We start from the raw sequence: 12,500 nt of genomic DNA on the forward strand, positions 1-12,500 counted from the left end.
TTAGCTAGCAAGTATTTCAGAGTTGTTTTAAAGGATGGAAGGGAGGGTATAGACCTGATGGACACAGGTAAGGAATTACAGTTTTTAGAAACCTTGTACAAGTGCAGACAATGTGCGGCAGATTTGTGAGGTTTGTAGACAGACAGCAGATTTTGGTCACTGGATCACATTGACCCACTGGGAACATAATTGTCTAGAATGTGTTTTAGTCCTGGACAGGCAGACGGGTGCTGGATAATTTTATAGGTGGTAAGAAGTTGTGTATATGTTAGTTGATGTGGCAGTTCTAACCATTTAAATCTGTACAGATAACTTTGTCCTAAAAACTAAGAGCAAAAAATTGGAAGAAAAAATCAGATCTATAGTCAGTCTAGGGATCTAAACCTTTTCTGTAACAAAAGAAAAGTTTGGAAGGACAGGTATATCTTGCAGAGGAAACCGCTGCTGTGGAACAAACTTCCCATCCATTTTAAATAAAGTTCATTACTGTCCATATTCAAGACATCTCTGATCTATGGATGGGGAACAGAAACTTTACCGCAGGACTGCCCCCATACTACTAATGGACAGAGGCAGGCAGCTACTAAATGCTTTATCTCCTGTGTGGGTCCCCTCAAATTATCTATGGTATGACCCCAGTTATTCTCATTGGGGTGATGTACAATTATTGACCATGGAATGGTTAAGACCAATCTTTAATCAAATGGGATAGGTTAATTTGAGTGTAAAAAGGGAACTTGGCTAATCTTGAAATGCCCAGCAAGGACAGCTAGCCTAGTACTTGCCCGTGAACTTATGTAGTGCTGTATCAAAGAACAGCACAGTGATCTTCATACTATGCAAAATAGTTGGGTTAAAAAGAGAGATGGTAGAAAGGATAGAAATATTGCTGGCACTGAATTCATTCTCAAATCTTAGTGCATTCCTTTTCACAAAATCTCACCAAGAAAACCCTGATATATAGCCTGTATTTTTATATAGCCTGTATCACATAGAGAGGTAAATTAAAAAGTAAAAAAGACAATTGGATGTGCAGATCCCAGGATAAAAAGGTGTCCTATCCTAGTGTATGTACTGGTAGTAAAATAAATTGGAAGTATAGAATCCTCAAGCCATGGAAACATTCCTACAATGGGGTTAGGCCAGGCTCAGGGGACAATGCCCCCCCCCCCCTGTAGAAGAAAGTAGTAGTCCACAAAAGTCACAAAAACTGTCTGACGAAAAAAAGAGCCCTAAAGAAAGTGTTGTTAGTATTATGCAAGAAGCCCAGACTTTTCAGATAGAAGATATTCAGAAAGATTAAGAGAGAGATTTAGAGGAAAGAAAACTGTCAAAAGCTTCAAATGAAAATTTGTGCTGAACAGATGCATGGAAGACATTACACAGATGATGAAGAAGTGACAGAGAAAGTACGAAAATATAAAAAACAAAACCAGAGATTTTAAAATGTATAAAAACAACCTGGACAAGGTAAACAAAAAGAGCTGTCATATGGTACAGTATTTATGCAAAGGAGAAAGCCAAAGTACACAAACACAAAAAAGTGGCTCCAAAATATTTGAAGAGAAATGCAGGCAAAGGCATCCAGGTATGGACCATTTCACAATACAAAAAATAAGAAAGCAAAGAGGAAATGTACAACAGAGGATTAATAAGGTAGAAGTTAAGCAAATTGAAACTGAAGTCATGGATTTCCTGTGAAGTGAGGGATTTACTGTAGAAAATACAGCACAAGTAATGTCGCAGCATGATGGAATAATGAGTTCCCAGATTAAGGAGCAGTAAATGGCGCAGGAGGTATCTGAAAAAGATGCAAAAGAGAAAACAATACTACTTACTATAAAAAAGCAGCACCAAAGATATTTGAAGAGAAATGCAGACAAAGGCACCCATACATGGAAAATTTCACAATACAAAAAATAAGAAAATCAAAGGGGGAAGTAGAAAAGGGGATTTGTAACAAAGAAGTTCAACAAACTGAAACTGAAATTATGGATTATGTGCGAATTGAAGGGTTTAATGTAGAAAATCCAACACAAATGACACCACAGTACAATGGAACAGTGAGTCCCCAGAGTAAGAAGAAACAGGTGGAGCAGGAGGCATCCTGTAGCAAGGGAAGGAGTAGGAAGCAGTGGCAACTCTGATGCAGTTAATGTTGTGAATTGATGAGCCATTGAGTTCCCATATGAAAGAAGAGCAGGTAAAGCAGGGTGCATCTGGAGACACAGGAACATTTTCTGGAACTTTCTTTAGAATACTCGCAGGAAATGGAAAGCAAAAAAAGTGCTCCCAGTATAAAAGAAAATTATCTAAGGGAAGAGCTTCTTGATTTAATGGAGGTGGCTAGACATATTAAAATTGATGAAAGAAATGGATTGCAGAAAGTAAAAAAGATCTAAAATGTTAGAAGTTTGGTAAAACAGATTGACACAGTAATTAGGACTGAGAAATATGATAGAAGTAAATAAGATATATTACTATGCAGCTAAATTAATAACTGATAAAGTCTTACCACAAAAAACATAAAGAAATAAGGGAAAGGAAGGGAAGAAACAAAATCCTCAACATATTAAGAATATTCGTAATGCCCAATCTATGCGGCTTTGTAGGATTTGTTCTTCAGCTGATGTGTTGGTTAAACAAGAAGCAGAGATGGTTAAAAGATTCTGTGACGGGTTATAAATTCATTCAAGGGATATGATAAGTAATTTGGACAGGTTTGAGTTGTTACATTATAACCAAAGTGGCATCTAGATCACCTTTGAGATTAGTCACAAATTATGGGAGTCATTTTTTTTTTTTTGGATTTGGAACAAAAACACTGGGGAATCTTTTTATTTGATGACACCTTGAGAGAGAGAGAGTACCTTCCAGATGTTTGTTTTCTTATACAAAGAGGAAGACTTTGGGTGATTCTTACAACCACCGTAAGAAAAGCCAGCAAGTAGGAACATGTTCCAAACAGATTTCATTGGATGGCCAATTTTTGCTGGTGTGTCAGCCTTGCCGACATTGTAGTTTTTGCAGATATGTTTGCAAAACCAAATACTTTACTTCCCATAACATTTCTTGAGTGTTTGATATTCGGGTGTTTGGAGATTTGTGAGTCGTATTGGGTTATTTATTTGGTTATTTGTACTTGCCATGGGTTTATGTTGGGCAAACTTCCCGTTCTTTAAAGATTTCTGAACATCGTAGTGATGTTAGATGTGCGCTTCCATCAAATGCTTTATATAAACATACTGTGAAACATGTTACTGCTAAGTTCACTTTTGTAGTAATAGATAGAAACATGTACAATAGGAGGAGTAAATCAGGATGGCATAATATATTAAATAAAAAAAAAAGTTGGATTATTAAATTAGGTGCTCTTTTTTCACCTGGGCTTAGTGAAGGTTTCCAATTAGCTGATGAGAGTGTAATAGTGGTTATTTAAATTTTTTGTGTGCGTGCATGGTTTATTGCACTGAAGAAGGCAGGTCTGTAGAAACCGGTTTGCTGATTTCTCTTTGGATATTTTCTATGGTTGGATGATTAAACATTTAACATGCTGACTTTTGTGTGTTTGGCCATTTTTGTATTTTTAGTTTGGATATATATTTTGGCCTTGCACCTTTTCTGTACAAGTGGAGGTTGGTGGATTCAAGAAACAAAATGCCACCGTGGAAGCATTGAACAGAGAAAACTATAAAGCAATTAAGACAAGAAGTAACAGTATTAGAAGAATATAGAAGAGGGAACAGATCATTAAGAATACTTAAAAATGGGGTAAAAGCAATGCACAGTATCTAAACAGAATGGGATTTATATACATTGTTTCAAAAATAAACTAACAATATCAGCACAGGCAGAAAAACTTAGAAGATATGCAGATAAATATAAAGGAAAAGAACAAAATATGACAAATAAGAATAAAATTAAAATTCATTGACCCAAAAAAGTTTTTTTTAGAGAACCTGGAAACAAAGCTAGAAGAATACATATTCCACCAAAAAATAAATACTCACATAGAAACATATTTATGAAGATCCTGTGGAACATAACACGCTGAAGGGATAGAAAAATGAAGACAACACAGTAAGGAGGTCTAATATAAAGGATATGAAATGGGATGTAGTAATGGCCAGAAAATTTGAAATAAAATTAAGAAAAGCTGTTAACTGGAAAAATCCAGGCCCAGATGCAGTACCTAATTTTTGGCTAAAAGTATTCCAAATCTTTGCAAAAAGATTTAGCCCTGAGTAAGAATGACTTATATGTGCATCCTGAATGGACACCAACCTGATACTCCTCCGTAAGAGTGAAACTGCAAGCCATCCTAAAAACTATAGATCAATAGCCTGTCTTCCAATAATGTACAAACTATATAATGGAATTGATGCTGTGGTAGTAGAAAAAAAAGGGTAACAAAAGAAAGTGATATGGAACAAAAAGTATTTTATTGTTAAATAAAACCATAATAGAGAATTGTAAAAAAGGGGAAGACTCTTATGGCATAGATAGATTACAGAAAAGCATTTGACAGCATGCACATTTATGGATAAAAGAATGCTTACAGATGTGTTAGGTACACCCAGCACTGATCAATTTCATTACAGCAACTATTAAACAGTGGCAAACCACTTTGCAGCTAAGCCATAACAAAGGGCAGATTACATTCCCGTGGTTAAAAATTCAAATGGGGATATTCCAAGGTGATTATTTGTCACAGTTTTTTTTTTCATTCTTGCCATTAGCCCGTTAAGCTGTTTACTTGATAGATTAAGCCATGGTTATAATTTGGCTCCCAAAGAACAACCTTGTTTAAAGACTTCTCATCTACTTTTTTTAGACAAATTAACACTGTAAGTTATCAGATGAGGAATTAAAAGCACAAGTTCTAATGGTTAAAACTTTACATGTTACTAGTAATGTTTGAAGCAGGAAAGCTGCAGCTCCAAAAAATCAAGAAATATCAATTTGGGACAGGCACAGGAATGTGATGTAAAGGAACTTGGACAGGGAGTGTGTGTGTGTGTGTGTGGGTGTCTATAATATATTAATATATATGTGTGTATGTGTGTGTGTATATATATATATATATATATGTATATATATAAAAATAAATAGGTCCCCTACACATGGTCGAAATGCCAAAAAGCCGACACCCATATGGCCGAGACCATATGTTTGACTTTTGGAATCCTGACCATGTGTAACGGACATTGCGCAGTGCGGAATGGAAATATTTCCATTTCTGCACTGTAGTGCGATCTCAGAGTTGGTATATTAAAGGTACGGGGGGGGTGCAGGGGGGCATAGCCCCCCTGCTAACGTTTAGAAAGTCAGTTATATAGATTCACTTTAGAAGCTCGAAAAACTGAAATGTCAGAATTCAGTATTTCGAGGCGATAAAGTGGAATCCTGAAAAGAGCGAAAGCTCAGAAGTGCAAATTTCAAAATGCTTCTGAGGTTCCCTTGTGGTTACAGATTCAGATAAGTGTGTGTGTTTTAAGGGTTTTGGGTAGAAGCTGTGGTGTGTGTTAAGTGTGCTTTGTTGCTGTGATGTGTGTATGTGCGAGCAGAATGTAGCTTGTGTGGTGTTGTGTGTGTGTTTGTGTATAGTGCAACCTCAGAGTTAGAATATTTAAGTAGGGGGTGTAGGGGGGTGCAAGGGGGCTTGCCCCCCTGCTTTTATGTAGTTCAGAGCTTGTGTTTGTGTGTGGGGAGGATGGTGTGTGTGTGCACTAGTAGCACGAAATTCAAAATCTCCGGTGTGCGAGATTTTGAATTTAGCGCTTCAGAGTTTTCTGTTTCAAAAATTCAACTTTATAGCTTTGAAATACTGAATTTCGACATTTCGGTATTTCAAGAATATAAAGTGAATCCATATATATATGTGTGTGTGTGTGTGTGTGTGTGTGTGTGTGTGTGTGTATATATATATATATATATATATATATATATATATATATATATCCATACATATATAAAGTGTGTGTGTGTGTGTGTGTGTGTGTGTGTGTGTGTGTGTGTGTGTGTGTGTGTAGATATATATATATATATATATATATATATATATATATATATATATATACATACACACACACAAAATCAAAAAAATCACCGGTTAGACAGCCAGAACCAAAGTACTCTTTAATGTGAACAACATTAATTCACAGTTAAGCGCTTTCGTCTTATCCAGACGTCTTCAGAACTGTGGAGAACCAAACTAAAAAGCAAGTTAAAATGAGTGAACCTCCCCCACCCCCACCAGCATTAGCCAATAAAAGACATACTTCAATTAATATCTTAAAGAAGTGTAACTAAAGCTTAAACAACAGAATTTCTCCTTAATTCATTAGTAACAGAAACGCTGTCCTGGAAAATTTGAAGCATCAAGTTTCAGTTGCCAACAGATTTCTCTGTGCAGAAGCCTGTTTCCCCAGTCGGTAAATAGATCTCTGCACTTGTTCTAATACAAAAGAGGTACATTTTGTAAATCCCTCACAGGTCAAGGAGTATCTTGCAAGTTCACTTTTGCACTAGCCTTTCTAAATACTATACATGTTCTGATAAATACGCGTAGAAAAGACATTTTTAGTTTTGCCTGTGTAGAAGGCTGAACATGCCTCACAGGAAGCCATGTATACAACTCTAGATGTCTTGCAAGTACAGACTTTAGTAACATCAGTTTGTCCCAGCATTCCCTTAAGAAATCAGTGTCATTGGTGTCAATATAAGGACAAAAGTGACATGACCCACACCTTCTAGCAACTGGCACTCCTTTGGTCTTACTACCAGACTTTTCAAGTAACATTTTCATATTAGTTTCACCTATAGAAACAAATCTAACACTTTTGTCAAACATTGCCTTAGTAACATTGTCACATTCAAAAATACACCAGTTTCTTCTAATACTTTTCCCTGTTTGTTTAACATAATGCATGTATTGTATGACCATGTTAGTCTGAAGGTTGAGTGGAGTGGTGTCTTTACACTCTCTAATACCCTCAAGTCCATGTAAAATAATCGGTGCAAATTTAGTTTGTCTGCCAAGCCAAACCTCCTGCCTTATTTGCTGCAGGAGGTCATTGGAGTAACCCTTCTCAGCAAACATCTTTGTTACATTTTTGAACTCCAACAAACAAATATTGTCCTCGGAGTTCAATCTTGACACCCGAATAAGTTGGCTCTTAACATTGCCTCTTTTTTGGTGCATGGGATGACTGCTAGTATAAAACAAAAAAGAATTACAATAGGTAGGTTTTCTGTATACTAAGGTAGAAAACATGCTGCCTGTCCCCTTGCACAACTCGACATCTAAATATGCAATTTTTTGATAGTCATGATGGTAAGTAAAAGACAGAAAATCAGTACTTGTTTGCATGGACTAATAAAATACCACAAACTGGTCAAGTGTACCTTCCCAAGTAATCAAAAGACCATCCAGAAGTCGATAATATGCTTTGCAGTGCTTGTATAGTGGGTGCAGAAATAAAAAGTTCAGTTCCCACCACAATATCACAGCACTGTTGAATAAGAGGGTACAGGCTCCCCCATAGCTACACCTGTATTTTGTATTTAAAATTCCCCCTCCAACAACAAAAAATTACAACTAAGAACTTTTGGTTCTGGCTGTCTGAGTGATTTTTTGATTGTTATTGGATTTTTTATCTGTTGGTCCTGGTTTTGGTCCGAGTATTACTTTGTGTATGGTCTGAGTTTTACTTTGGTTGTGTATATATATACTTTGGTTGTGTGTGTGTATGTATGTATGTATGTATGTATGTGTATATATATATATATATATATATATATATATGAGTTCCACTTCTAACCATCGAAATTCTGATCATCGAGACCAGAACATCAAATTTTGAAACATTAAAGGTTACAAGTGTAACCAAAAAAAAATTAAATAAATAAATTTTAACAATTGTATGCAGGAGGGATTCGCCACACTGCACCCCCACAACCCCCTACTTTAATACTTCAACTCCGAGACTGCACTACAGTGGAGTAAAGGGAAATCTCCTGTTTAGTACTATATGCAGAAGCGCTAAACGGGAGATTTTCCGTACCCTGTCTGTAGTGCCATCACACAGATGGTACATAGATACACACAGTATGCAGGGCACCACCCTTACCTTTTTCTTCCCCTTCAAACCTTTGATGTTTTAAAACTCGATGTTCTGGTCTTGATGATCTGAACTTCGATGTTTTAACCATTCGATGGTTTGAAGGGGAACTATATATATATATATATATATATATATATATATATATATATATATTTGAGAATTGATGAAGGATTGGCAATAAAACATGAACAAATGCAAATAAAGTTCAATTAGGAATACTTAAGAAGACTAAAGCTAATACTGAAAACTGCCTTGACATTTAGGAATAAAATCCAAGCCAAAACCCAGTTTGCTCTTCGTGTTCTAACTTACATCCTTGGGATGATTGACTGACCCCAAATGATATTGGATCAGCTGAACAGGAAAACAAGAAAAATGCTTCAGGCTTATGTAATGATGTGTAAAAATCAGTGTACACCAAGATATATTCATTGCTCTGAAGAAGGTATGGGCCTCATTCAAACTGAATACATGTATAGATTTGCTGTCATGGGACTGCATACATATCTGCTGACCTCACCAGATTAAAACATGAGGAGAAGAAGTTTAAGATAACTTCTGCACTTAATTGAGCAGAAACATATTGGTATCCAGCGAGAATGGAATTCAAATCATAAGTAGACAAAAGTCAGACAGCAGCTTAATTTGCCAAAAAAAAAAGAATATAAGGAGAAGGATCAGATGAGAGGGAAAAATGTGGAAAAGGCATAAATATTGTGACAAGATATATCTCCTCAAACAACCTCATGTCTATCATGATTTAACATAGGAATGATTAAGGAGAGGTGAATTGAAACCTCATGTTGAAAGGTTGATAACAATGGCCTAGGATAGTGGACTCCTTACACATTGGTTTACAAAGTCCACTGAATATGTGGGAGCAACAGACAAATGCAGGTTCTGTGCAAAAAAAAAAAAAACTGAAAACAGTTACACATCCTGTTGCTGGATGTGATAAACTCATTGCAGAGAGCCTGTAAGAAATGATAATGTGGCAAGACAGTTGTACTTAGGACTGTGCAAGCACTACAATATTGAAGTAGTTGAGAAGCATTGGAAACATGAGTCACAAAGCATTGTAAATAGTGAAGTTTTTATCGTATGGGATCACCCATTACCAACAATTCAAAAAATAGATGTAAAAACCTGGGTATAGTAGTCCAGGAAAAAGTAGGATTGATCATTGAAATTGCTACACCAAGTGATTACAGTGTCTTTTTAGATGAAAAATAGACCGTATGTGACATGTACCAGGTCTATGGAGAACGTTTTTGTTATGGACAATAAGTAAAAAAGAAAACAGCAAAGCACTATCTTTGATGGGAAAGTGACGTGGAACCTTTTGTATTCATCACTTTACTTTGTCTATTGATTTGTCACAGGTGCTTCTTAACACTGATTCTGGGGCTAGATGACTCAAACTAAGGGTAGAATTTTGTTTCCTAATTTTCCCCTTTCTTCAAGTTTGAGCAACCTCATCATTACTATAAACATTGGGGGAGCGAGGCTTCCATGTGTGAGGCTGTACCCATTGCAAAAAAAAAAAAAAAACTGTTAAATGACTTTTTGTACAGTATTTTACTCTGTGATATTTTGTGTTTGCATTATTATGAGTTTTACATGCTTCATTTAATAAGTTTTGATTTCCATTTAAGCAAGATTCCTTACTTAGTTATAGACCTATCATTAAAAACATGTTTGCATCTCTGTGGGATTAATCAATGTGTGTGTATATAATTTTTTTTTTTTTTTTTTTTTTAATTTTAGTGATGATCTTTTGAGACGAGCTGCTTGTGAAGAAGCCAAGGTAGGACAACTGTTTACTATCTTGAACATAACTAGTCAGCAAAATATTTTTTTGAAAAGCTCTCCAGAATTATTTGAAGTGTTTATAAAGTGATTTATTATTTTTATTTCAGTTTGCTGTTTGTATATGCATTTGGGTGTCTGTATTTTTAGATTTTCCTATGTACATTTCAAGTGTCAGGAAAAAGGAGATGCTTGCAGCAGTTAGCATTGTTGCTTCACGGCAAGAGGTTGTGTGTTTCGGTTCTCGGCTGTGGTGCCTTCTGTGTGGAATCTGCATGTCCTCCATGTGTTTACATGGGTTTCCTCCGGGTGCTCTGGTTTCCTCCCACATTTCCAAAGACATGTATCTGAAGCATTTCTCCCCAGGCCTCCTCTGAAAATGTTCTCTGTCCCATTCGGACTTTCCTGGTAAACAAATGTTTAAAAAAAAAATTGAGCCCAATGTATGGATTGTGGTTTTACTATTGATACAATTTTTCTTTCGTAACTATCTTAATTCTTTTGAAAGTGCTTCTGATGCATTTCCATACACTCTTTTTAATAATGTGTTTTATTAGCTAATAAATTGTAGATGATAATTTGTTCTTTTAAAACAGGAAGTTTGTATGCTGTTTTTTATGTTTTCTGTAGCTTGTCTCCCCACATATTTTCTCAGTACCCATACCCTCAGAATGATGCCATGTGGGAACCAACCAGAAGTTTGTGCATACCGGCAATGAATTCTGGGTAGACAGTCAAGGTGCTTCATCAGATATGAAGACATTTATTTAAGTTGTGGTTCCACTATAACTAGATGCCAATAGCCTCTGTCAAATTAAGAAACTTTGCCTGCAATATCTAACTGACAATGCTTTCTCACAGGACATATGGGTCTCCTGTGGATGCAGTTAACAGTGAAATGTATACATATTCAATGTTGAGGTGTCTGGGTACTACAGTTGCATGTTCCTTCTTTTCCATACATCACCCCTTGTGATATCATGTGAGGCAGTTTGCAATCCTAAGAATATTGGAGGGGGCAAGTTCATTACAGCCAAGTGCGCCACCAGGCGTTTCTGCAGTTACATCATACTGCTCCTCTAGGCATCAAATATTGCTTGTTCATATTTGCATTAATAATTCCCAAACCTAGCTGCATACAAATGATCAGAATACTTTATCTTGACGCATACATGATGGCAAACACTATTATATTGATATTTGATCTCTGTTAATGTGTATTTGTTAGAACTGTAAAGTGATAACTGCATCTTTTTAAAGCTCAAGCCACACAAACTGGGAGTTAAAGGTACACACTCAAAAGAGCTGTACTGGAGGGAATGAGTTTAATAACAAAATACATTTGGGCATCATATTGTAACTTTTTGAAATATGAGGGTGTAATTTCCAACTCTGCGTGTCTGTACTTGAGCTCACTACATAAAGGTGTCTTAGGCTGTTTAAATCATCCATAAAATGTATTTTATTTGGTATATTTAGAAATGTAAAAGCCCGACTTTGGCAACAAATGGAAAAAGTGTGTACATCTTCTGTGCCCAATTCCCACTTTCTAAATAAGATGTATATCCTTGTTACCAGCAACCATGATTTCTTGAATTTTGTCACTGATCTTCTTTTCCACAGTCTACTCAAAAAACTTTTTCACCCATCCACCAAATTCTTTGTGAAAAACTTCTTGAACTTGGCCTATTGAACAAAGGCATATCTGTGCCGCTCCTCTAGTTGGTTTTTCAGTGACTGACCCAGGAAACCCTTGGGCTGGATTGGGAAAGGACTGGTCAGCTGTTAGGCAACATTCCTGTGGGGCTGGGGGAATATGAAATCTTTCAGTCAATCCTGTAGGAGAAAAAAAAGGAAGGCAAACCAGGTTCAAGGAGGGATAAGTATTGATGGTGGGCATATGTAGAAACATACACAGCATTTATATCACATAATATCTCATCACTCATTCCTGATTTGATAAGTTGTATAGTAACAGGATATGCATCAACTTTCTTGAGCTCTGCATCTATCGAATATACTCCATGACTGCCAAGGGAGAGGGGCTTTACTGGAGCTCTTGAGGTAAGCTGAGTAGGATGGACTGGTCACAAAGTATAGAAAAAACAGATAAGAGAAAGTAAAATATATTCTCACAATTCTTCTGGGTCATCTTTGTTGGCAGTTGATTGTTTCCTCTTTGATACATGTTTCTTTTTTTAAGTAAAGATGTTACTGTATTGGATTCAATTGTCAAGCCCCCCTCCCTGACCCTCCCACACCCAGCCAAGCACTGGTTAAGGTCAAGCAGTAAGGATATCCACACCTGCAGGCTAGTTGCACAGCATAATGCATCCGAGATTATCCAAGTGCAACTAACTCTGGGCAAGACCGCAATCCAAATTGTAGCGTGTTACAGACCCCCCACCATGCCCCAGGATTCACACTCCTCATTTCTTGATACACTGGAAAGTATTAGGGTACAACCCAACACCCTAATAATGGGAGATTTCAACTACCCCACCATTAAATGGGAAAACTACTCATGTACCAACTCTTTTGCTCAACGTTTTCTAGAATTCATAA

The 12,500-nt window shown here is 36.5% G+C and overlaps 1 protein-coding gene across 1 annotated transcript in view; it reads left to right on the top strand.

Moving 5' to 3' along the window:
• Positions 1–12,500, top strand: part of AGK (acylglycerol kinase) — a 929,730-nt gene that overhangs the window by 27,607 nt on the left and 889,623 nt on the right. The window contains exon 3 of the mRNA XM_044088489.1: positions 9,894–9,933. Coding sequence (XP_043944424.1) covers positions 9,894–9,933 — 40 coding nt within the window. The remainder of the gene's footprint in view (positions 1–9,893; positions 9,934–12,500) is intronic.

This window comes from Protopterus annectens, chromosome 11.part0 (assembly GCF_019279795.1).
Source record: "Protopterus annectens isolate FY-2018-M chromosome 11.part0, PAN1.0, whole genome shotgun sequence".
NCBI classification, from domain to species: Eukaryota; Metazoa; Chordata; order Ceratodontiformes; family Protopteridae; genus Protopterus; species Protopterus annectens.